The 26,912-nt window shown below is 43.1% G+C and overlaps 1 protein-coding gene across 2 annotated transcripts; it reads left to right on the forward strand.

The window, feature by feature from the left end:
* Positions 1–1,483: 1,483 nt before the first annotated feature.
* FNBP4 (formin binding protein 4) lies at positions 1,484–24,261 on the forward strand. 2 transcript variants are annotated; one of them, XM_066611537.1, is made up of 17 exons: positions 1,484–1,688; positions 7,354–7,446; positions 8,356–8,492; positions 8,712–8,895; positions 10,124–10,271; positions 10,351–10,474; positions 12,045–12,386; positions 13,433–13,631; positions 14,180–14,304; positions 15,269–15,373; positions 15,897–16,030; positions 17,002–17,177; positions 17,814–18,121; positions 19,258–19,402; positions 19,497–19,759; positions 21,017–21,174; positions 22,857–24,261. In XM_066611537.1, the coding sequence occupies exons 1-17, from the start codon at positions 1,565–1,567 to the stop codon at positions 22,945–22,947; spliced, it is 2,856 nt and encodes a 951-aa protein (XP_066467634.1). In that variant the 5' UTR covers positions 1,484–1,564; the 3' UTR covers positions 22,948–24,261. The 2 variants fall into 2 exon arrangements, with proteins under 2 accessions (XP_066467634.1, XP_066467635.1); XM_066611538.1 differs by lacking the exon at positions 15,269–15,373.
* Positions 24,262–26,912: the final 2,651 nt, after the last annotated feature.

A 26,912-nucleotide genomic window follows, 5' to 3' on the forward strand; every position in this document is an offset into this window, starting at 1 on the left:
CTTGGTATTGAGATTACAAATGTCATGAAGCTGCCCACTCTTTTAAAATATGTTGAATGTTCTGCTCTAGATGCAACCACCTTTGGAAATAGGACCATTTTTATACTGGCAGTAGATGGCTGTTCAGGAAAATCAAGTGGAGAACTACTCTTGCTACTTGTTTGCCTCTGGTGAGCCTTTCATCTGTTGAAGACTACCACTTATTTAGTCATGACTTATATTTTGTTCATAAAATTACCAAACTGCTTACATAAACTGTCTTCACTCCAGCATGGTGCCTTCCAGTATCATTGCTGATGTCCCATATGCATTTTTTTTTAGATCATGAGCCCTTTGTTGACGGAATTATTTTTAAAATTTATAACAGTTTCTCAAACTGTGGATCAGAACCCACTAAGGGCCCAATCCTGTCCAATTTTCCAGTGCTGGTGCAGCTGTGCCAATGGGATGTGCACTGCATCCTGTGGTGGGCAGGCAGTCACAGTGGTGTCCTTATTTTATGGGAACATTTGTTCCCTTATCTCTGGGCTGCATTGCGATTGCACAGGTGCTGAAAAGTTGGTTAGGATTGGGCCCTCAGTGGGTCATGAGCCAATTTCAGGTGGGTCCCCCATTTCAATATTCTATTTTTAATATGACTTGATGCTACCATGGTATGTGACTGCAATTGGGGAAATGTTGCAGATCTGTACTTTGAACAGGCTACTATGTATATGCTTTGAACAAGGGTAGTCAATGGGACTTACTCCTGGGTAAGTGTGGGTAGGATTGCAGCCTAGGATTGCTAAAAGTTTTCCAGCTTGACGATGTCACTTCTGGTGGGTCCTGATTCTAAAAAGTGGGTCCTGGTGCTAAAAGTTTGAGAACCACTGATTTATAAATCAGTAAAAAGAATTACAAAGGAACAAAATACAAAGACACCAACATATCTACCTACATAACATACCTATGAATATCATGCAAGTATGGAGCATATCCTAATTCACTACAAATCCCCTACCATCTTATCTAAGTATTAAAAAAATATGTCTGTTAGACTCTAAGAACATAAGAGCCCTGCTGCATCAGGCCAAAGGCCCCTCTGGACCAGCCTCCTGTGTCCCCCAGTGGCCACCCGATGCCCCCGGGAGCACCAAGGCCCAAAAGCCCTGTCTCCTGCTGCCTTCCTTGCCTGGCCCTCTGAGACAGCCTCCTTCCAGAGCCAGGAGGTGGCACTGCCCATCCGGCCTTGACACCTGCGATGGACTTTTCTCCAGAAACCTGTCCAGCCCCCCCTGAGAGGCACCCAGGCCAGAGCCATCACCACACCCTGTGGCAGGGAGTTCCACAGACCAGGCAGGACTAGGCGGGCCTTTGCGCTGCTCAGCGGGTCTCCTGTTCTTAGGAGCCCGAAGGGAACCGTGACAAGGAGCGAGGCCGCCAAGACGAAGGCCCCGCCCGCCTCCTCCCGGCTCTCCCTGCGCCCTCGCTCCGCCCTCCGCTTGGCAGGCCCGGCGCCACTCGCTTGGCTTCCCCCCGCTGTGGCTCGCCCTTTGGAGGAGAGGCGCGGCGAGGCGCGGCCTGGATGGGGAAGAAGTCGCGGCCGGCGCCGGCGGGTCGGCGGCCCATCCTCCAGCTGTCCCCGCCGGGGCCTCGCGGGGGCCGGGAGGAAGCGGCGCCGGGGGAAGGGGACTCGGCGTCTGAAGCAGGTGAGGCGCGGGCCGGGCCAGGCCTTGCGGCCTAGGCGCTTCGTCAGGCGGGCGCGCTGCCCCGCCTGTCAGCCGTAGCAGCTGCCGCTGGGCGCCGAGCAGCGCTGTGGGGCCTGGCCGCTGTCTCCGGAGGCCGCGCTCCTCGCCCGAGCATCCTCCGTGGGAAGGATGGCGCTCGGTGGGGCGTCCGTCTCGTTCCGAAGCGGTCCCAGCAGCCGAGGCGGCGGCCCTGCTTATCTGGGTCGTCCTCCCCGGTTCAGGCTGTTCCCATTATACAGACGGTGAACTGACAGCCCGATCCTAGGCATGTCTACTCAGAAGCAGGTCATATTAGAGTCAATGGGGCTTACTCCCAGGAAAGTGTGGGTAGGATTGGACTGTGAGGCTGGAGGTGCACGACCCACTGAAAGCCTTCCAGGGTCTCTGCTATTTGGGGTTTCAAGCTGAGACCAACACTCTGTTCCCTCCCATCGCTTTGCCCTTAGATTTATTTATATATATTAATGGGGAAAGCACCCTACAGGCAGACCACAGGACATCTGCAAGAGGGATCTGAAGGCCTTAGGATTGGACCTCAACAGGTGGGAAACCCTGGCCTCTGAGCGCCCGATTGGAGGCAGGCTATGCAGCATGGCCTCTCCCAGTTTGGAGAGACACTTTGCCAACAGACAGAGGCAAAGAAGGAAGGCCCACAGCCAGGGAGACACACCAGGAACACACTGTACTTGTTCCCAGTGTGGAAGGGATTGTCACTCCCAAATCGGCCTTTTCAACCACACTAGACACTGTTCCAGAACCACCATTCAGAGTGTGATACCATAGTTGGTGGCATCCTTCAGTCTCAGAAGACTATGGTATCACACTCTGAATGGTGGAGGCAGTACGTTAATACACACACACACACACACACACACACACACACACTCACTCACACATATACATAATGTACGTATCGATTTTATTATGCACACACAACTCAGTGGTTCTCACACATTTAGCACCAGGACCCACTTTTTAGAATGAGAATCTGTCAGGTTCCACAGGAAGTAATGTCATCAAGCAGGAACATTTTTAACAATCCTAGCCACAGTTACCCAGGAGTGAGTCCCATCTACTATCATTGTTAAAAGAATATACATAGTGGCTTGTTAAAAGTACAGGTCTGTAACATTACCCCCAAATGCAGTCACATACCATGGGAGCATCAAGTCTAATATATTAAAAATAAAATATGAATGGGGACCCACCTAAAATTGGCTCTCAGCCCACCTAGTGGGTCCTGACCTACAATTTGAGTAACACTGTGTGTGTGAATAAGGACAAAGTTACTCCAAGTAACAGAGACTCCTGGAAGGCTTGCAGCAAGTCATGTACCTTGGTGTATATAGGTACCGCAATATATATGTATATAGCCTTCTTTTCTATGTTTATATAGTCTGTTGTGTTTACTTAGTGAAGCCCACGTTGTGGTTTTGTTTGAAAAGTTATTACGCTCCCTAAATCTTGGCACTTCTGCTCCCAAATGCAGCAATTTTCAACCTTTTTCATCGCATGGCACTCAGACAAGGCACTAAAATTGTCAAAGCACACCATCTGTTTTTTGACAATTGACAAGGTACACTGCACTGACAGCAGGGGCTCACATCCCCCAGTGGTCCTACTTACAAATGATCCTCCCTCAAACTCCCGTGGCACACCAGTGTGCAATGGCACAGTGGTTGAAAATGGCTGCCTTACTGTAATTGCTGTATGAAAAACATAGAAAAAAATGTGGGTGGTATCTGTGGCGTTCCCTCCCTACCCAGTCTGTTCTTGGGCTTGTGGGGTGAGTATGCTGAATTGGAGATCCAAGGTGTATTGTCTTGATTTTGAATCAGTTTAGTGCACCAATTTTTCTATCTTTTTCATCTTAAAGCACACTGACAAGGTGCTGAAATTGTCCAGATGCACCATCAGTTTTTTGGCAGTTGACAAGGCACACCCAGCTGCAGCTGGGGAGCTCATATCCCCCATGACCCTACTAATAAATGATTTGAGGATCATAAGAACATAAGAAGAGCCCCGCTGGATCAGGCCAGAGGCCCATCTAGTCCAGCTTCCTGTGTCTCACAGTCGCCCACTAGATGCCTCAGGGAGCACACAAGACAACTAGAGACCTGCATTCTGGTGCCCTCCTTTGCACCTGGCCTGAGGTAGCCTACTTCTAAAATTAGGAGTATACATATACATCATACATGTACATGTACATAATGACTTGTAACCCATGATGGACTTTTCTTCCAGAAATTTGTCCAGTCTTCTTTTAAAGGCACGTTTCCCTTTTAAAGGATCATTCATGGCACACCAGTGTACCACAGCATACTTTCTCTCTCATAGGAAGGAGTTATACAGTGGAAAATTTTGGTTGCAAATTATTCTTCCACGGTCTTGGTGTCAGCCCAGTATAGTCTAAATTTGTACCGTGTGCCACATGTCATTCTTGGATGTTTTCCATCAGATTTTGTGTATTACACATATTCTGCCCAGTTCCCAGGCAGTTTCCCATCAGGTACCAACCAGATCCAGACCTGTTTATTTTTAGAAAAAATTACTATATATCATGTAACTTCAAATCATGCCACCTAAAATGGGTTTCACTGCTATTTCCAGAAACATTTGTGTGTATGTTGTTGGATCTGCTGCTTTTATGTTAGGAAAATTTTTTTACCAAGGTTTCCATCAGGAAGCTGTATGGCTGTGCACCCTATTGTTCAAATTTTAGGTTTTTTTTCTGGTTGCTTCTTTGTAAAGCATCATGTACATGGAAATAAGCACCAAGCACACAAATGGCAGGTTCTGTTGCCAGAAGACCAGTTCCCCAGGGAGTAGATGCTATGCAGGCAGTGCTATGAGGAATTGATGTCATTATCTTCTTCCACATACATAGAAATGTTTAACATTTTCCAGATGATAAGCACAACTTATCAATATGTGATGATTTTAGTGCCATATTGTTCCCCCAGTTAAATGCTATTCTTCTGGCATTTTTTTTAAGAGATGGATGAGTACTCCAGTGCTTATATTGCACAATGAAGAAGGTGCGTATCAGCAAGGAAATGTATACAAATTAAGTGAAATTTCCTTAATTCGTGAGGGAGTGCAGGGAATGGAGGAAGCTGTTCTCTCTCTCTTTAATTAAATGAGTTATTTAGTGCTGTGGTAGCACATCTGAGGAAGTCTGCAGTCACTTCCAAATGTTAACAGAACATAATTTGTGTGGGGATATTATAGGCACTGCCAGGTAGGTGTCTGTAACATTTATGCAACTGCATTTCTACATCACACTCAAAATAGTAATTGATTCTGCAGCTGAGGCAAGAACTGTATTTTTCCCAGCTACAGAATATTGCAGTGTGAATGCAGGGACGTGAGTAAAGGGTGTTTGGATCATGTGCAATAAAAGACTACAGTACAGTTGCTCATAGAATTGTAGATCATTGTAAATTGATCTTCTGGAAAACTCCTTGGAAGTTTCAGAACAGTTTAAGATGCTTCTGTCAAATATACTCTACTGCCTTCATTTTCTTCCAAGGTCATGTACAACCTTTCTACAGTACAGTAAGTTTTGCTGTTTTTAACAGCCTGTGTCTGTCTGCAAAATTGATAATAAATTAGTATAGGGGCTTTGCCCTAAATGCAGTTGTTATGGGCTGTGTGTTATTTTGCTGTAAGTATTTGCTCTTTTGCCTTGAACGATGCTTTTGAAGTATGTGTGGTATTTAAATGTTCAGTTGATTGACTATCCTTGTGAAGGAGGCAGTCTAGGACTGTAGATTATGCACATATTTATCCAATTAAAATACTTGATGCTTTTTACTTTGATAGAAATTGAGTTCAACAATCACTAGAATAGCAGACACTGTTTGGTTTAAGTCATAGATGAATTCAAGCTTTGAAATCTTTTTGATAATCAAGGTGAGTAAATTGATAGAGCTGCAAATTAATGTTTTATTTTTGAGGCCCCCCCCCAAGTATTCTACTGTTGCAGAAATAAAAAGATGGACCTTCCCTTCCAAAATTTTTGTTTGTTGTAAGTTATCTGTTACTCTCCTCCAATATCTTGTTTACTAGCCTTCCAAAGGGATAGCAGTGTTAGACCGTTGCTGCAAAAACAACAGAAACAGAATCCTGTAGCACCTTATAGACAAATCCGTTTATTTCTGAATAATAGTCCACAAAAATTTATGCTGAAATAAATGGGTTTAATCTTTAAGATGTTACCATATCATTGGTGTTGGTAATTTGTACTAAGTGAGAGAGTGGTGTAGAAGGAGGAGTGAGTCCCTCTGTTCACCTACCCTATGAGTTCTTTTGTTGGAACTGTTGTCGGGTGGGGTACATAAATTATACAATATATCAGATATCCTTGTATGAGATTTTCTCCTAGACAAGCATTTCTCAACCAGTGGTACTCAAGGTGGTGTCTGGTAGTACATGTGGGACCTCAAGAACTTCACTGCCTGTCAGCAAAACCAACAATGCAACATGACAAGCAGCAGTAGGAGATTCGGTGGACAAGTTCCAGTGTGTGCTTTTCGCATACTAGAAAAAGTGCTCCCATCCACCCTTAGCCTCTTACTGGTGTGTGTCATGTTGCATCTCAATCCAGAAATATCTGGTGATATCATTTCCAGTTACTTTCTATGGTACTTCCAATAGGTGGACCATGCAGAGTGGTACAGCAGGGGACAAACATTGAGAAATGTTGTCCTAGACCAGTGATTTTTCAAACTTTTTCATCTCTGAGACAGTGCTAAAATGGTCAAGGCACACCATCGGTTTTTTGACAAGTGTCAGCAGGGGACTCATTTCCCTTAATGGCCCTACTAATAATTAACCCTCCCCCAAACTCCTGCAGCACACCCATGGCCCATTCGTGGCACACCAGTGTACTTTGGCACAGTGGTTGGAAATCACCACCCTAGACTGTGAATATTATACAGGAGACTGTTTTGTATGTACCTTCAGAAGAGCTATCAAAATAATATGCAAGTGATCTTGCTGAAGCCCATTTTCATTCTGAGGTATAGATGTTTGTGCTGTCACTTTAGATTAGTGTATTGTAATTTAACTGAAATATAAACTACAGGACTTCGCTCCTGTACAGTAAAGTGGGTTATAATTACGTTTTGCAATCCCAGCTACCGAAAATGATACTGCTGCCTTTCTGTTCTTGAAAATAATAGGTTAGGTTGTATCCAAAGAAAGTTAGTCATTATGGTGTTCCATTGAAATTAGTTGGACTTGCTTTGCTCACAGCTAACTTGTCTTATTTCATTGGGACATCCAGTGCAGTCATAGGCATGTCTACTGAGAAGTAAGCTCCATTGTAGCCTCTTTGAATGCCCTTTGGGGAGATAAAGCGGGGCAGAAATGTAGTAAGTAAGTAAGTAAGAAAGAAAGAAAGAGAGAAAGAAAGAAAGAAAGATAAATAAATTACTCCTTGGAGAGTGTGAGTAGGATTGCAATCTGAGTTATTACAGATTTTCTTTGGTTACAACACTGGTAGTTGTTCCTTATACAGATACCTCTTGTGCCTTACTAGCTTGTCTATAATCTAGTACAATCTAATACTAGAATTTTGCTTTATTTTTCTGAAGTATTTGTTTGCATTTGATTTTTTCAGATGAATATGAGGTGACTGAAGAGTCTTCAAGGACAGTCCCAAATCCACCCCAAGCCAGCATGCCTGTTAGGCCTGTATCTGTCAAACCAACTGGTATGATCATTCCCAATTTCCCTTATTATATTCAAATCTGCAGTTGTGTAGGCAGCATATCGCAAAGAAGCAATATGAAGGTGAAGAACTGTGTTTGTATGATGGTTACCTTAAGGATTGCTTGTTAGCAAATTTTTTTCTTAGAATATCACTTCACTGTTCTGGCAAGCATAGTGAACCTCTAATATCAAATGGAACTCTACAATTTGTCTCCAGACTCTGTCTCTGCTAGTGAGCCTGTACTTTTACAAGCTATTTTCTTCATCCTTTGTGAATAACACAGGCCAACACACATTTTGCTTCCTTAAACATTACACCAATTCCTGGGTATATTTGGGGTTCTGATTCCAAAAATGGCATCCATTTTGCCCTATCACGTCTAGTTTTGGAGACACGGCATAGCCTCTTTAGTGAATGGTTCAAGGAGCTTCCTCATGAGGAAGTTTACACCATGGCTTCCTCATGAGGAAGCTGCTTGAACCATTCACTAATGAGGCTATACTATATCTCCAAAACTAGATGTGATAGGGCAAAACAGATGCCATTTTTGGAATCGGCACCCCAAATTCATATCAAACCACCATAAAGTTTGGGAAAAACTTTTCTGACACTCAATTTTGTAGGTCTGTGTAATTGGAGAGAATAATGCCTTTTAGGCTGCATGTGAGCTGAGGACTGCAGTATGTTTTTAGGGTGCTAAAAAAACGTTTTCTCCCAGTGCCAGGTACTCTGGAGTCACTTTTGAAGCATTTCATACATAAGTGATGTAAATGTGAATATTATATGATGTGCTTGGTTCAGAGTAAAAGGATTTTATAAAATATTCCAGTATCAGAAATACTAATCTTGATTATGATAATGCAGAGCTGCTGTGAGGGGCAGATATTATCATATTGATTTTTTTCCTAGGTGGCTTGTGTTTGCTTGGTGCTTATGCAGACAGTGATGAAGAAGACAGTGAGATGTCTGAGAAACCAGTGCAGTCTGCCGATGCAAATGGCAATAATTCGACAGATATTGATAGCACCCTCGCAAACTTCCTAGCAGTGAGTAGGAATTCTATTTTGCTGCAGTGATTAGCACCCCCCCCCAAAATGGAGTAAAATATATTTTGCTTCAGTTATCCAAGACAGATAAAGAATGGGTAAGATGTGGTGCTGAGTTATGCTAGAGGAGTTCAGATCTTTTTGGTAGCTAAGCAATTTATCTTCCTGTTTTATTGCTGTTGTTATTTCTGTCAAATAACTTTATTCCTATTTTTGAAGGAAATAGATGCAATTACAGCTCCTTCTCAGCCTGCGGAGGCGACTGTTCCTGCCACTGCTCCACCTCCAACTCCTCCACGCCCAGAGCCAAAGGAATCTGCCATCAATCAGGTTTTGGCTACTGCAAATGGAACAGATCAGGTAGCAGAGTGGCAGTATGACACCCAGTGCTCCCTGGCAGGAGGTGAGCACTTTGTATAGTAGCTTATTGTTGCTACATGGTTCTTTTTTAAACACAGGCTGGGGGATTGCAAGGGTAGATAATCCATCAATTCTCCTCTTGTTGGGAAAAAATTGTTTTGTGGAGTTTAAAAATGAAAGCTGATTCACTAGTTGGTGAGTCTTCCCAAGTTTATGCCATGCAAAATTTATTATATCTGCTGGTGAATATCAAATGGGGTAAGAACTTGAATGTGTTGGGAAGGATACAGTTTATCAGTCTTTAGTGGCAAAAGGAGACAAATAATTTATATTATTAGAAGGTGGAAACCTCTGGCTCTGTGAGAGGGGGACAGGAGAGAAGGTGGGGACCTCTGACTCCGTGAGAGGGGGACAGGGGCGAGAGAGTTTAGTGAGAGGGGGTGTTGTATGTAGTAATAATTTAATAGTGAAGTGAGAGTGACTGAATGCGGAGTGGAGTGTGTGGTCAAAGTTGTGTGGTTTATGGGTCACCCCGGCCGAAGGGTAATGTGTTTGACATCTCGAGGGAATTGGGGGGTGGGAGTACAGCCACCATTAATAGAGTGAGGGCCCAATCCTATCCAACTTTCCAGCACTGGTGCAACCTCAATGCAGCCCAGAAGCCAGGGGACAAATCTTCCCATACCTTGAGGATAAGAACAGCCCCACTGGATCAGGCCATAGGCCCTTCTAGTCCAGCTTCCTGTATCTCACAGCGGCCCACCAAATGCCCCAGGGAGCACACCAGATAACAAGAGACTTCATCCTGGTGCCCTCTCTTGCATCTGGCATTGTGACACAGCCCACCTCCAAAATCCTCTGAGATTGCCTCCCCTTCACAGGAAACAGTGCATATCCCATTGGCACAACAGCACCAGCACTGGAAAATTGGATAGGATTGGACCCTGAGTGGATTATTTATTTATTTTAATTTTGGATTCCAAGTTTTATTGTGTTTTATTATTTTTTAAAATGTTCTATTTTTATACATATTTATATATTTTATGTTTTTATGTGATTTCTTTTGTAAGTGGCCTTGAGTGCCCTTTACTGGAACAGAAAGGTGGGATATAAATTCTAAAAATAAATAAATTAAATAAATATTATATTATAATTTATACTCTTAATATTATATTTATATTAATATGCTCTTGAGTAATATGACTTGTATTCATGTTCCTGTAACCCAAGTAGCAGGTCATGCTCATTTTAGTCTTGCTTTTTTCTTGCAGTGGGAGTTGAAATGGGAGATTGGCAGGAAGTTTGGGATGAGAACACAGGCTGCTACTATTACTGGAACACTCAGAGTAACCAGGTCACTTGGGAGCTACCCCAGTATCTTGCAACACAAGTGCAGGGTATCCAACATTACCAGCACAGGTAAGAATAGTGCTAAGATGCAGACTGTATTGGAGGTCCTTGAGAATTCATTACTAAGTGTTTTATTCTGTTCTGTTAGCACTATAACGGAGGCTGATGAAAAGTATCCAGTGGTTGCAGATGTAAGCTCCCAGGGAAAAGATGATGCTGCTACTGCCAGTGCTGGACGTTGGACAGCCCTTCTGAAGCGTGAGCTGAAGAAGGTTAGTATCCACCTGACTGGCTTAAAGCACATATTGCTTCTCTTCAATAAAAAAACACTTACTCTTCTCTTTTTTTACACTGTATCAATGTCTGATTTTTCAGATGTTAAAGTATTGAGAATGATCTGCAAACACTCCAAAGCAAGAACTTTGCAGGGTAGATCATACTGTCAAGGTTTTATGTATCAGTGATAGACAGGTCAGTCCTGTTGAATCTGGCCAGTTTAGAAGAGTTACCCTAGTATGGGATGATTCCATAACTCAGTTGATAAGAGTACATGCATTGTGTACAGGTTGAGCCTCATTATTTGCATGGGTTCCTTTCCAAGCACTCACATGGATGGCAAAAAACGCACTATAGCAAATCAATTTAAAAAACAAAGTTTCTTTGCTCCGGTGATTTAAAAACAGTCTTGCTGACCTTTGTGATGTAAGATAAGAGTCATTAAGAAGACAATCCATCAATCAGTCCTCCTCCAAGAGCTTACAAAGACGCTTCACTCAGTCCCTCCCTTCACCAATGCAAAGTGATCACCTTTCTTTCATGTGCTCAGGGGGAAGGGAGAGGGTCGCCTGGAGAGAGAAGGATTGATGGATTGTCAGCCAGCTGCCCTCTCTCTCTCTCTCTCTCTCTCTCATTAAGGAGGCTATTGTTAAAGGACTGTTCAGTTTTTTAAACTGATTTTAAAGGGATGCATTTTTCCCCTTCTCCAAGGATCAGCACATTCCTTCTCATTTGCAGTGGCCATTTGTGTTGAGTCAGATCCGTGTATAAAAAATCCGTGTATAAATAGGCTGGACCTGTATATATAAGGACTCAGGTTCGATTCCCAGCACTTCAAGGTTCCCAGGATCCATGGAACCAGAATATCTACAGACCTATATATAGCCTGCACAATAATAGAGAGGAAAAGTAGCAGCATCAGTATTTGCTAAACTTAAACTTTAAGATACAATTAAACTGTCCTGCTGGATTTTTAAAAAAAATATTCTGCTCAATTTATCATCAGCATTTAATTTCTTGGGGATTCAAAGTCTTACCTCACTAAACTAATTTGGCATACATTTTCCAGTAGAATTGCACATGCAGATCCTGTGTTCCTTTGCTTTTGATGCCTAACTAGGAGTACCCAGTTTGTAAGAACCATTTTGCATTTGATATTGTCACAAGAATTGGTTACTTGAGTCATCCCCTTTAATAACACTGTTGTGGTGGTGATGGCAGTGGCGGTAGCAGCAACATCAGCAGTTTTGGAAGGCAGGGATCTGCAAATATAGATTGCAACTTCAGAGCTCTGTTAGGTGCAGAATTGGACTAGGAATGGAAAAGAAGCAACTAGCCAATGAAACGAGGAAGAAGTGGGAAACTTTACTCCAACACTCTGAAATAGTGTGGGTCAAAGATTGGGTCTTCAGCTAGAAGAATCATTATTCTCCTGATGAGACCTTGTCTCTCTCATTAGCCCTGTTCATTCTGGCAATCCTTATCACAGTAATATGTCTCTGAATATTCCTTGTGACTGGCTCTGGGAAGTTAACAATTTGGTGCAAAATCTCATTGGCTTAACAGGAAGTAAATGAAGGTATCCAGGCCCTTTCAAGTAGTGAGGAGGAAAAAAAGGGAGTGGCTGCATCACTGCTGGCACCTTTGCTTCCTGAAGTGGTGAAGGAGGAAGAGGAGCGCTGGAGGAGGAAGGTTATCTGTAAGGAGGAGGTGGAGCCATCAGTGGAAGAAGATGTAGCAACAGAGCAAGTAGCAACTGTTTCTGAGCTTCAGCTGGAAGGTGACAGAGATACTGGGGAAGACCCTTCTCAGGAGGACTTGTGTAGTGTGGTGCAATCAGGGGAAAGTGCAGAGGAGGAAGAGGAACAGGATACTCTTGAACTGGAGATGGTCTTGGAGAGGAAGAAGGTGAGTTGATTCCATTGCTTTGAAGGTGTGGGGTGGAACTAAAGGAGAAGAAGAAAAGAGGTGCTGTGAAACCTGTAGTAGAGGAATAGCTGAGAGGTGATATCTACTGCCTGCCTTTCTGCCAAACCAGAAAGAAGCAGAAACCTTCTTTAACATTATAGTTCTTTCTGTTATAATCTCTTTTGGGGCATTCAGGCCCAGAGAGGTGTACAGGATTGATTTGTTGAGAAAAGAATTGCTAGCCCTTTCTAAACATATGACAAGATATGAGCTTTCTTTGGGAAACAAATCTCTGGCCAAGAGATTACCTGAAGTAGATCAGCAGATTTGATAACAGAATGGTTTTACATGAAATCCCCACATAAGGATTGTTCTTTTTCAAGTTGATGCATCCACTGGCATGATACTGATATGATTCTATAAGATCTATCAAAAGAATGTTGTGGTGTGACTACATGGGAAGCGAGGATGCGGGAAAATGGGTGCAAACCCTAACAGTTAGCAGCCCTCCCAACCTTTCCCTTTCTAGTGGGTTGGTCTAGAGATATTTGGGAGATATCTACTTTCTGAAACCCACTATGACTTTTGAATCCATGACTATTGTTCCCCCTCCCTGTACAGGGAGGGTCCCCATATCCGCAGATTCCATATCTGTGGTTTCACTTATCTGCTTCCCTGGCCCTTGTGCCTTTTAAAGGCATAAAAACGTCACTTTTGGTTTTGCCAGAAAAAATGGAAGTGACTTTTTTTATCTTTGTGCAGTCATTCTGAGCCTGGCAAGGCTGCAGGCAAATGGTGTGGCCTCTGCTTGGCTCAGAACAGCTTCCAGAGACGAGGGGAGTGGAGCTAGAGGTGAGGTTAGATAATTTAGGAAAGAATTTGGTTTTAAAAGTGGGTCTTGAGAGAGCTTGAAAAAAAGGAGAAGAAAGTAGCTTGATGAATAGAGGGAAGCTGTTTTATCCATAGCGATGAGCATGGTTGAGGGCAGAGGTACAGAAGTAAGAGGAGAAATAGAGAAGTTTGTTTCTCTGGCACTTTTTTTGTAGGCAGAACTGCGAGCTTTAGAAGAAGGTGATGGAAGTATTTCGGGCTCCAGTCCACTTTCTGAAGGGAGTCAGACAGATCTAAATCGGCGGTTGCTACCAAAGCAAGGAAAATGGAAACTATTTGGGGTTGCCAGCCCAGAATCCACCAGCCGAGGATCTAGCAAAACTGGGCAGGAGAGTCCTGAACCTGCGGAAACAGGTAAGTCACAGATTTTGTAGTAAATTTATCTCTTTGAGAAAGTGAGGTACTGATCCTTGTTCTCAAACTGCTTCTTCTGCAGAATAATTTCAGTGTTGTATCAGATGAGACCTCTTCTGTCTTTTTTACCTTTTAAAACAAAACTAAGAACATAAGAACAGCCCCACTGGATCAGGCCATAGGCCCATCTAGTCCAGCTTCCTGTATCTCACAGCGGCCCACCAAATGCCCCAGGGAGCACACCAGATAACAAGAGACCTCATCCTGGTGCCCTCCCTTGCATCTGGCATTCTGACATAACCCATTTCTAAAATCAGGAGGTTGCGCATACACATCATGGCTTGTACCCCATAATGGATTTTTCCTCCAGAAACTTGTCCAATCCCCTTTTAAAGGCGTCTAGCTATACACACAAAAATTGGATTAAGGAGGACAGGATCTCTTCTTTACCTCTCCCTCAATATGTCTGTATCCTACCTACATTAATAAAGGGTTCCTGTGAAGGAATTACCAAAAACTAAGCTACTTTTTGCTTTCTTTCTGTTTAGTTGTGAAGGAAGAACCAGAAGTGGCTGAAGAGAATTCAGACACTGAGCTGGACGCTGAGGAATTGCAAGACAAAGTGAAAATGCAAGGGGCGTTCAAGGTGGAAGATGAGGAGCAAGATTTAAAGGTATGTGCGCTGAAACAGGCTTCAGGTTTTCTTGCAGCCCTTGTTAAGGTAGTACTGAGGCAAATTCACATGGCTAGATTTGTATGCGAGTGTGTCTTCCTGCTTAATTGGCTTTTTCTTTGTCAACCAACTGAAATTTGCATACCGTGACAATTTATGTGATTGTGGGTGCCAGAAAGAGATTTGGCATAATTGATCATGGGCTGTCTGGTACCTTGGCATTCCATATGCACAGAGCTGGTTGCTGTGCACTTATTCAGGCCAAATTGGCAAGAAAATTGTTGACTGGGTTTGAAAAATACCTTCCTCCTAGTAATGTAAATTGGCCTTTAGATCTGTCTATATCTCGCCTGGGGAAGATCAGAACTTTGAAGCTAATCCTTCAGAGTACTTTTGAAAGCTTTCTAGGTTCAAAGATTCTCTAGTATTTTTCACATTGGCACCTTATAGTATATGTCAGTGTCTCCTTAAGTTGAATTTCTGCCTTATGTTTTGACGCTACTTTTCCATATGTTCAACAATATTATCTTAAGCTTCATGTTGAAAATGGTGTAAGTTATGTGCCTTTGGGTGTTTCTCAGACCTATTACCCCGACTTTGTTTCTTGAGAAAATGTTTTTATTGGCAAATAGGATGATCTCTTTCTTCTGTGAAAGTAAATGTTAAATGGCTGGATCATACATATACATTAAAAAGTAGAGAAGATTGGTGATGTGTCTTGGCAGAATGATCAAGTATGCCAGCAGAATGGCTGTTTATGCCTAGGGGAAGCATACTTTCTGCACTTGCCTAGAATTGAACTGGTTACTATCTTCAGTAGCCACAAAATTTTGCCAGTTACTGCTCAAATTGCAGCTCTTATTAAAATGGACGTCTGTACAGTTTGGAGACAGTTTGTCAATAGCCTTTGTGCATTGTGACTGACAAGAAATTCTTGACCTCTTGCTTGCCTTACTTCTGGCAGTTTCAGATTGGAGAGCTGGCCAACATGTTGATAAGCAAGCTGGAGTTCTTGGGCATCAGTAGACAATCCATCTCTAACTTCCACATGCTACTGTTGCAGACTGAGGTACCTAAAGTTTACCTTTTATTTGAAAATTATGAAATATAGGGAGCCAAGCAACTGGCAGCACTGCTATGGGATAAAAATGTTGATCTAGCAATTTAAATACAATGACATGAACAGCAGACTTGTTTTCTGTCTCCCCTCCCATTTGCCTGTTGAGTACTATATAGAGAGTACTATATACATACACCAATAAGGTCTCTTAAACTCCCTGATTATGTTCTGTGGTGTTAGTGCTGTTTTCTTGTAGTGAAGGTGATTGACTGAAACTTTAGAGTCCATTGGAATGTGGCATGCATGGGGGGCCTATCGTTTTCTACTTTTTTTCTGCTTGTTGCTATCCAGTGTTCTAGACACTGAGATGCAGGTTCCTTTGAAGAAAGACTTGACTTGAGACTAGACTAGGAGGCAGCTCCCACTACTTTCCTATAAGTAATCTTTGCCATAGCTGCAACAAGTCATGCACAAGATCTGTAGTCTATAAATGTAACATTCTTCTTCTTGCTTCTTTTCCTGCTTGCCATAGACCCGTATTGCTGATTGGCGGGAAGGAGCTCTCCAAGGAAACTACCTCAAACGCAAATTGCAAGATGCAGCTGAACAGCTAAAACAGTATGAAATAAACGCCGCCCCTAAAGGCTGGTCCTGCCACTGGGACAGGTACGCACTCTTCTCCCCTTTTCACCTTTCACCTTTGACATCTCAGACATGATATGTGACCATCACCAACTGCCGACGTGCCATCATCTATCTGGAGACTGAGAGCAGCTGCACTTAGCGGTGCTGAGCGGGCAGAGAGCCTCTGGCACATACAGAGTTTGGGCCAGCCACAAAAATTGGAGAAATATAAAGTCTGTATTAAGTGTGTTGACATGGATTTGATTCCGCGATTGGACAGAGCTGGTGTTCACTCTTGAGTGTAAATGCGCTAAGGAGGGCGGGCTCGGGGGGTCGCGCATGCGAGAGCTCTGTGCACATTGCAGGATCTCAGGAACTCCGCTCCCAAGTAACGTCTGTGTCCTTATGGAAAGCTCACTGACTGAGGATCTCAACGAAGAACAAGATTGCTATCTCCTGCCAGCAGGTCAGACCAAACTATTTCTTCTTATATTTGGCTTTCTTGATTATTTTTGTTTATTTGAAATCTTTGCTCTTTTGTTTTTCAGCTCCCAGATCCTCTCCCTCTCAGTAGCAATTCACTATGTCTGACACCAAGCGTATCATAAATGTGACTGCAGCAGTCCATGGGGAGCAGCCATCTTTGATAAATTGGGCTGTTTCTCTTTTGCTATTCTGGAAGGAAATGAACCCAGAGGCTACCTAAAAAGTCAATTTCCTAAGTGCATCCTTGAACCCTTATTGCACACCAGCCACAAGCAAGCTGTTGTGCTAACCCTCCTCTCTTGCAGTGGAGGGTCAGGGTTGTGATCACAGAGCCAGCAGCGCAAACAGTTTGAAGTAAGCCCATCTTGCAAATCCTTCCTCAGAGCTGTTTGTCGCCTTTGTGAGCAGCAGTCCTACTGCAAGAGGTTCTTCCTGTGAGAGCACTCCGCTGTCGCGGGAGAGGACCACAACATTGTGTCAGTGCAGGGGACAGAGCGTAAAACCTTTCTTTCTTTCTTGTGATTTAGGGATCATAGGCGCTATTTCTATGTTAACGAGCAAACAGGCGAGTCCCAATGGGAGTTCCCAGATGGGGAGGAGGAAGAGGAGGGGCAAATACTAGAGAATAAAGCAGAAGCTCTTCCTAAACAAGCACTGAAGGAGAAAACAGAGTTTGGTGGGGAATCTACTGATAACGCTACAGGTACTGGAAATAAAGGATTTGCTAACTGGTTGGAAAACATTTTAAGTTAATATAGAAGGCTAGTAACAAAAAGGTGGACTCTACCCGTTATGTGATTCAAGAGTATATATGCTGCACCATGTGGAGGTGGAGGGGGGTGACAATTCCTTTACAGTTGTTCAGTTAAGTATTTGAATGGGGGGAATGCTGATTTTGAGGTGTTCTTAATTGCATGAAGGAAAATGGCTGCTTTTCCCAGGAAATTCTGTTCCTATGGGGAAAGGTCCCTTTTGCATTGTGTGGGTTTTTTGTGGGAGGCATGGTGGCAGGTCAAAACACTTCAGGGAATATTTGTCATGGTCCCTTTAAACAACGCAAGGAGTGCTTCCAACATATCCCACACTTCCTGTTTTTTAAAGGGACCATGCTTGGAAGGAACAATGTAAGAATAATGGCTGGATCACAGTGGATCAGTCCACAGTGGGCTGGAGGGATGTGGTGGCAGATTTGGGGTGGAAGACACCCTGAGTTTTTGCTGCTTTCTGCAACCTGCCACTCAAATGTGAACTTCATTGGTCACTTCATGCACAGGCTAGCTGTGGTCAGAGCTGTTACAAATATGGGATAATCACAGATGTTACATGTGTTTTTCTTTAGGTTCCCTCTGCAAAGAGCCCCTTTCTAGTCAAGCTGCAGCTGCATCTCTTGTGCCTCTTAGCCAGTTTTGGACTGTTCTTCAACCCTCTGTCCCTGTACTTCAACCTCCTTTACCCTTGGAAATGCCACCTCCGCCACCACCCCCTCCAGAGTCTCCACCTCCACCACCACCTCCACCTCCTGGAGAAGATGGGGAAATACAGGAAGTGGAAATGGAGGATGATGGAGATGAGGAACCGCCAGCACCAGGAACAGAGGAAGATGCTGTTCTGAAACCTCTTATTCGACCAGCAGTTGTCAATAGTCAGGTGAGAGAGTACATACAGCAGATACTAGCAATTTTGGAAGAAGTTAGTGCTAGCTCTGCATTATGTATGTAACTTGGAGTTGCAAATCTCCTTTTGCTACAATCTTGCTTTCTGCATGATGAAACTATCTTGTCTTTGCAGCCTATGCTATAAACTCCCAATGATATAAGCTTCTGTAGCAGTAGATAAATGAAAAGGATTTTTCAGCCACTTGTGTATTACAAAATCCTTTGTAAAAGGGTTGTTACTTTATTCTAGAGTTGTGGATCAGAAAGTGGATTTGAATAGCCCATGTACAATATAAAATGGAAATATATAAGGCATTATGAGGTTGTAGAGGAAAAAGCCTACAGAGCTATTTCAGATAGAGGAAGTGAAATTTCTATGTTCACAAGATGTAAAACTTTCTGTTATCTGTAAATGTTTATGCTGTGTTAGTATACAAGCCTCTACATTTTCCCCCCTCTAGAATGTATCAGGAAACAAACCTTTAGTGTTACACAGATCTGTTTCATGGCACATTCTAGAGGGGAAAAAGATCACAATTGGCAGGAGCCAGCACTGAGAATATTATGAGTATGTAAAGCACTGCTAACGCTGTTCCCACCATCCACAGAATTGTGGCAAAAAAATGAAAAAGCCTCTTTGCCACCACTCCCCCATCATACAAATCACCAATGGCAACTGAGCCCGTGATTAAAATCAAGACCAGTGTACAGATTCAGTATATCAGGGATGCTTTGGGGCTTTGAGATGCCTCCCATGTGAATAACTTGTCCTGATATGGAACCCTAATTTCCCATGTGTTTTAAAGAATGGTAACCTAGGAGAAAGTGGGCAATGCTTGTTAATGAAGGTGCTCTGTGCTTTTTGCTTGAAGTTTGTGGGGAAGAGCGTTCTGTGTGCAGGAAGATTGTCCCAAATTTAGATATTCTTATTACAGGAAAGCGTTTGTGATATTAAAAGTGAGATGCTGTGTGACATAGCTATTTATGACAAGTAGCAAACAGCTGAGGTCAATAAGATTAGCAAATCACAGGGATAATACCTGGCCTGTTAATGGATTTATGTGGTGGTCCAAGGATTGATAGTGGCTGTCATGTGAATCAAACTAATTGACCTATCTCTGCTTCCAGAGTAATTCTGAGACCAGCATATCTACACCACTCTTGACTAAACCTGTAAAGAGAAAAGCTTCTGAAATGAGTGCAGGACTAGTGCAACGAGCTGCAACCATTGGCAGTTGTCCAGTGCTCTATGGCCAATCAGTCATTGGTGCAAGTGAGTGTTTTCCAAACAGATTCTGCCTTGTTCCTAAGTTTTCCTGGGACAGTATTAGGAAATATTGACATCTTTCTGGTCTATGTGTGTGCAGGCCCTCAGACTCCAGGGATGAGTTTGCAACAAAGTTATCTTGGAGTGACTGCCCAACCAGCACTCATGAGCTATTCGGAGTGTAGTGTCCCTGTTGGACTTCCTGCCAGCACAATGCAGCCAGTTCCTGCCCGAGGAACCCCACCTGCCACTAGCACTACAGACCAACTGCCCCCACCACCGCCACCGCCACTGTCACCACCTCCACATGTTCCCAAAGCACTGCCTCCAGAGAAGTCAAAAAAACTCAAGAAAGGTAGCAAGGTAGGTATTTAAATTTTTGTCTCCTTTCATTGAAACAAAAGCCAAAATGGGGCAAGCTGCATATATTTAGCTACTCTAGGCTTTAGAACAGGTTACACCTTGTGACGATGGATGTAGAATGGGATAACTTAGACATATTTTTCCAAGTTAACCTGCTAAAAGGCAAGGAGCACATGGAATTAATGGGGAAATAGACCTAAGAAGTTACTGTGAGTCAGCCAACTCCTTTGGGGCCTTGTGCTAATCATCTTGGAGATACCAGTCTCAAGCTGTTTGTTCTTGTGCTAGGAAGTGTGTTCTGTTGGCCAGGATGCAAAGTATTTGATATTGGCACTAGAATTTCATGACAGCTTTTTATGCTAAATAGGAGTCAGATTTATCCTTGTCTCAAATAGTTGAGTTTCCATCTTTCCCCTGGTACTTATTGTAACTGGTGTCATTTGAAAGCAGTTCCTTGTCCATCCTCAAATAGCCTTTTCTTTTCCCTTGATGTAATCTGTTCCAGTTTGAGATTGAGAGGCAGTATAGTACAGGTGGGGCCTCCATATCCACGGATTCTTCATCCAGATCTGGCTCAATGTGGGTGCCCCTGGACCCTCATTAAGCCAGACTTGGCCCAACATAAACCCTGCAGAGGTGACCGGAGCTGTGCTCAGGTTGCCTATGGAAGGCTTTCTGAAGCCTGCAGAAACCCCACACATCCACCCGTAGCCTCTGCGGGGTTCAGAATGGCCAAAAAGGCAGAAAACCTGCAACTTTCAGTTTCCCTAGGGAACAGAAATGGCATTTTTTGCCCATACAAGTCATTCGGAGGCCTGGGGAAAGTCCTCCAGGGGCTTCCCTGGGCCTCAGAATGACTTATAAGGGGAAAAAAGTCACTTTTGGTTTCCCGAGAGAAACTAGAAGTTGCTGGATTTTTTTTAACTTTTTGGCGTGCACCCTCTGCAGGCTTCAGAAAGCCTTCTGGAGGCGACTGAAGCACAGCTCTGGTTGCCTCCGGAGGGCTTAAAGGGGCCCAAAACTGTGGATGACATTATCTATGGTTTTTGGTATCCTCAGAGGGTTTGAGAACAGATTCCCCACAGATACCAAGGCCCCATCTGTATTTTCTTCTGCTCTCCTGTAAGAACAAGGCAGTCTTGATTCCTAATAATTTTTCTAACTCATGTGCTTAACCTTTGTTCTCAGTCTTGAGAAAAAGTACACGATGAAACTTGCTCTGATCTTCATGGTTTCATACTAAATATCTTGCTACAGAGAAAAAAGACCAAGACAAAGATGCCATCTCTAGTAAAAAAGTGGCAGAGCATACAGCGGGAACTAGATGAAGAGGAAAACTCCAGTTCCAGTGATGAAGATCGAGAGGTGGTGTCACAGAAGCGAATTGAGGAATGGAAGCAGCAGCAGCTAATCAGGTATGAAGGCAACAGCAAGCTATAGCCAGGTAGCATCTCCCTCCCCAATAACTTGTGTTAGTACGTATTGCTCAGAAATATGTGCCTGTCAACACGTCTGATAATAATCCGTGGCAAAGTGAGATAATGTCTGGTGTTCATGTCCTGTGCATTGTTTACATAAATCTAATTGCAGCTGCTGCTTTCAAAACAACTGGATAGGCCCATTATGACTGCTTTGGTGGAATCATGGAAAATGGGAAATAAGTGTAAGGTGTTCAGAACAGCAAAATGAAATAATATTGTTCTTTGGACTGACACCTTTTCTATCTTTAGCCTTTGGATTGGTTGTACCTGCCAAAATAAATCTGGGCCCCCAACTCCTTTCCCTTCTCATGTTTTTCCTCTTTGAAGACTGCACTTTGGAATTCACTCTTTCCCTTACTCCTTCCACAGTTCTTATTCCTATGTATCTGGTAACTGTCGTCACTTCTCTGTCTAGCTTCCCTTTTCTCAGCCCAGAAAAGACAGCTGAAATGCTTCTCTCACAGTAATCCACCTCTGGTAATGTGTCCAAATGATTTAGGCATGAATTTAGCTAGGTGTATTTCCTTCATCTCAAAGCAACACGAATCCAAGCGCAAATACATTTAAAATAGCTTATTTAAAAAAATAAAGTTAAAGGGGAGTAGTAATAATAATAATAATAATAATAATAAAACTTTATTTTTATCCCGCCCTTCTCCCTAACGGGACCCATGGGCTTCCAAAGTGTGTGTCATGACGCCTTATGGTGTTGGTAGCACTCCCTGGTGGCCCTTCCTAACTAACCTAGATGCCTTTAAAAGGGGATTGTACAGATTTCTAGAAGAAAAGTCCATCACAGGTTACAAGCTGTTATGGGGTTTGTGCAACCTCCTGGTTTTAGAAACAGGCTACCTCAGAAGGCCAGGTGCAAGGAAGTGACAACAAGACACAGTTATTTTGTTGTCTAGTGTGCTCCCAGAGGCATCTGTTGGGCCACTTTGAGATACAGGAAACTGGACTAGATGGGCCTTTGGCCTGATCCAGCAGGGCTCTTATGTTCTCACGCTCATACGGCTGCAATTATATCACTAGATTGAAGGGGGATGAGATCACGGGATAGAGGAGATTCTGTGTACAGGTAAATGTGCTCTGACCCAGTTTGTGTTTTCTTTCTGGAAAACCAATCTGACCACTCTAGACTACAGTTGAGTGATCTTTAATGATTACAGTGTACATTATAAAGGTGAATTTGTAATTGACCCAAGCAACCTTGGGTCCTCTTAAGGGGAGAAAGGTGGGGAAAAAATATGGTAAAAATAATTAAAAGCATAAGAAGAGCCCCGCTGGATCAGGTCAAAGGCCTATCTAGTCCAGCTTCCTGTATCTCACAGTGGCCCACCAAATGCCCCAGGAAGCACACAAGACAACAGACACAACCTGCGTCTGGGTGCCCTTCCCTGCATGTGGCAATTGGAGGCAGCCTGCCTCTAAAACCAAGAGCTTGCACACAGCTACATTGTATGTACGAGTATGTTTTGCAATTGTATATAGTGTATGCAAGAAAATGGGTTCACTGGAGTGTGTCATGTTATGGATCTGAAAAATATGTCCACCTTACTTCCTTAGTTCTTTCTTTGCTGCTTGTCTTTATGAGTTTCCTGTTTTCTTTTTTACAGTGGTATGGCAGAGAGAAATGCAAATTTTGAAGCTTTGCCTGAAGATTGGCGAGCTCGGCTCAAGAGGAGGAAAGCCACTTCAAGCACATGAGTTTGTCTTGGGGGGGTTTTTTGTTTTGTTTTTCTAAACCACACATGTACAGATCAGACCCTTTTACTCTTGGATAGACTGTATCTTTTTGAGGATACACATTTCAGTTTAATGACCTGACAAAGAAATCGCACGGACTTGGAAATATTTTTGGTGGCAAGTAGGCCTTTGGAATAATGGGTAGGCTTGACCACTCCTATCTTAAGCAACTTCCAATCCTAGCTCAAAGAAAGCTGGCTTTGTCCAGTTCACTGGTGGAGCTAGTACCAAGAATTGATTCATGCACTGTGGAGTTGGAAATACATCAACCATTTCTACTTCTCTTTGCTACTCTCAAAAGCATTCTTCCATTTATCTTGGATATATATTTATACAAGGTATCCCTTTCTGATTGCAATTTGCAGATTGGTTACAGAATAGGCAGATGAAGAATGCATATTTTCACATCAGATACAAAACCAAGTTTAGAACTCCTTCCATTCCTTTTTTTTTTTTGGCGGCATTGTTCTTTGTTACTGCTCATTTGACTCAAAGAATTGACTCTTGTGTCTGTCATAAAACCTGTATCAGTCATGCTATTTTTCATGGGAGTTTCTACTTGTAATATCACCACAGATTAATTTCTCTGTATACTTTTGGTGCTGTAACATGCTAATAGTTCACTGGTATGGCTGCCCTAAGGTGGGACAGAATGCAATATGTGGCTGCCAGTGCTGAGCATGTGCTGAGAAGTATTCGTCTCCTAACATGCCAGAAGCTCCCACTACAGCTGGATGTCAGCAGCCCATGCAGGTCCTGAGCAGTGCTGGTGAATTAGCAGCTATGCACCTGCACAGTGCTATGTCTGCTGCAGTGCAACATCCACTGGTAAAAGAGAGAGGGGCCTCCCCTTTTGTTCACTGCTTAGCAGAGTGGCAGAGTAATGTTTTATTGTATCTTGTTGGCTGCCACTGGGTGGTTGTATGCTCAAAGACACTGCTGGGGAGTGGAAAAACTAACATCTGTTACCTAGTTTTAAGCACTACTTGCCAAGTTCCATTAAAAATAGATCTTTGTCTGTGTTGAAAACCAGGCAGAATATGACCCAATTTGTAAAGGTCTGAATTTTCGCCCTTGTTTGCTTTTTTAAAATCAGGTGTAATGATTTTCTCTAGACTAAAAGAAAAGGCAGTTTATGGTTGAACGCTGTTTGTATTTCTCCAGTTTCTGGCTTTGTAAATTTTGTATATACACATTAATAAAATCCTTTTTTTATACTTCTGAACCCTCCTTAATGTTGTCTGAACCTATTGACAATGCTGATGGTATAATAAAATGGCAAATAGTTGAAAATGTTACATTATGGGGCAAGTTTTTGAGTACTTGATATTAGTCATCCTGTTTCTGTGCTCAGAATAACTTAGGCTTCAGTGGAATTTTTAATCTCTTCTGCCCCCATCTGAAACTTACCCTTGCTACCATTTAGATCCGAGGGTGAGGCCCTGTTCCCCTTGTCAACCTTTTATCTTGGAAAAAGGTCACAGGGCCTTTTCCATCATAGTCCCTGTGTTGAGGAACTGTGTAAAGATTTATATGGTGCTCTCCCTGTTGGTCTTCTGGGAGAAAGCTATGAACTTTCTCTTTCCAATGGTTTTGGTGACAATTTTACTATTGTGTTTACTGAATTGAATTTTAAAGTTTCATGTACTTGATATTTTTATCTTGTTCTTGGCTTTAGATTTTTTTAATGAAAAGTGGCATATGCGTATTTAATCTACATAAATACATAAATGTTTTGATGAGAACTGGAAGAAAAGTTCTGACTGGTGCTACCTCTCTAGGACAACCTGTCTAGTCTACTTACAGTTGCAAGGTGATGGGGTGCGATTTCAATGAAAGGGATTGACAGGTGGACATCTGTAATCAGATTCTCTCATTGTGTTGTCCTTTCCTAATCTAATAGCTTCTCTTCAGATAATCTAATAGCACTCACTGGGTGGCGGGGGGGGGGATCCACTGTGAATGGAGTTACCCTTTACTCCCCACTTAAAATGGCTCCCATGTTTATGTTTTTTGCCTTAGGACAAAACCAAGGGAATGGGCTGTGCTCAAGCCTCCTGCTCCCAAACCAGTTCAGAACAACCACTGCTTTTAAAATTAGCAGAGCAATCCTCTACACACAGTGGCATCACTAGGGTTCGCGTCACCTGGTGCAGGATGCCAGCATGTCACCCCCCCCATGCAGTGGGCGGGGCAACACCCCAGGTGCTGGGCGTAGTGATGTACCATCACTCCACCCCCACTGGTATTTTGGCTGTACCTTTTGATAGAACAAAGATAGAACACATTCTGCATGAAATTACGCATTGATTGATATATAACATGACGGTATTATTCTTCCAAATCATGATTTTAATGATTTTGGTCACTAGTGGTGTCACACACCCCCTCTCAGGGTGTCAACTTACTAACACCTTATTGTAGCAGTTCTCAAACTTTTAGCACTGGAACCCACTTTTTGGAATGACAATCTGTCCAAGATCCACCAGAAGTGATGTCATGGTGGAAGTGACATCATCAGGCAAATTAAAATAAGTATAAATAAAGTAAAGCAAATAATTAAATAAGCAGAAGCCAGCCCTGTTCTGTTACGTGAAAATCCCCTTTTTCCTTTTAAGTTGTGATTTTATATCTGGTTATGTTATTATGGACTAAAATATCATACAGGCCAAACTTCCCATACAGGCCATAAAGGAGTCAAGTCAAGCTCATGGTGACAACATCCCCCTCCCTAGGTTTAACAAGTCTGGAAGAGCAAATCATTGTTTAAATGTCTCCTATTCTGTTTATTGTTTTAACCCAATCACTGTGTCTCCTAATCCAATCACTGGTTATGCAAACACATTAAACTTCTCACACAGGCCAAATTCAGGTAAAGTCACAAGCTCATGGTGACAACATCCACCTCTCCAGGGTCAAGGAGTCTGGCATAGTAAATTGTTGCTTAAGTGTCTCCTATTGTATTGTTTAACTCAATCACTGCTTATTGTGTAAGTTCCCCTAGCTAGGAAGCCAGCCATTAGACACATTGAATTTTGCTGATAAGGGACATCCTGACCCCAAACACCCTGGTGGGTGGCAGTTTTCCCCCAGCTCAGCGCCCAGCCCATCTCAGTCACAAAAAAAATCCTTTTAAGAGAGGGCTTCACCTCATGCACACTTTCTCTGGCTGCCCCCAAGGCAGAGGTCCTCCTCCCGGGAATTCCCCCCCCCCATCCATCTGCTCCTCAGGACAGGTAAATATCTTTCGTTCTGGAACTTTTCCCCCTCTTTCTTTCCCACCTATTTCTCCCCTTCTCTCCCCATCTTTAGTTAGCAACTGAGTTTGGCAGACAGGGACCCCTAAAATCCTTCCCTACAAATTTCCCTTTCCTAATTTCCTCGGATGTACCAAATACATGTCACATGCAACCACCATAAGCTAGGTACACTTTTCAAGTACTAGAACCAAGAAATGTGCATTATGTTTACCTTTGTGCTTTTGTAATAAAATTATAATCTTTTATTAGAAGTCATCTTTCTCCCAGTCTCTTCCTTAAGCTAAAAAAGGAATTTCTCTGCATTACGCCGTCTTGTTAGCTAGCCTGCGATCCTGAGGTTCCAATAAGGGCACAGTAATTATTCCCCTATATAAAGCAGCCCTTTTGGTAACAGTTCCACCAAGTGAATTTCCTCTGTAGCCTGCTGGCAATAACACCCCCCTCCAAAATCAGTAAGGTTTTCAGCCCTACCCAGTGCCCAGTTCAATCTAAGAACTTCTGTTTCAACCAGATCACTATCAGGATCCACCTGGCTCTGCAAGTCTCAAAAAAGTTCACCTTATCAGTTGAGGCCTCTGTTTTGAGCCTTTTTTAATGGGGGGGGGGGCTGCCTCTTGGAGCACTTGTTTAGCTGCAGGTGCAAAGGATCAGGACCATTCTGGTAGC

The sequence above is a fragment of the Tiliqua scincoides genome, chromosome 1, assembly GCF_035046505.1.
Source record: "Tiliqua scincoides isolate rTilSci1 chromosome 1, rTilSci1.hap2, whole genome shotgun sequence".
Classification (NCBI taxonomy): Eukaryota; Metazoa; Chordata; class Lepidosauria; order Squamata; family Scincidae; genus Tiliqua; species Tiliqua scincoides.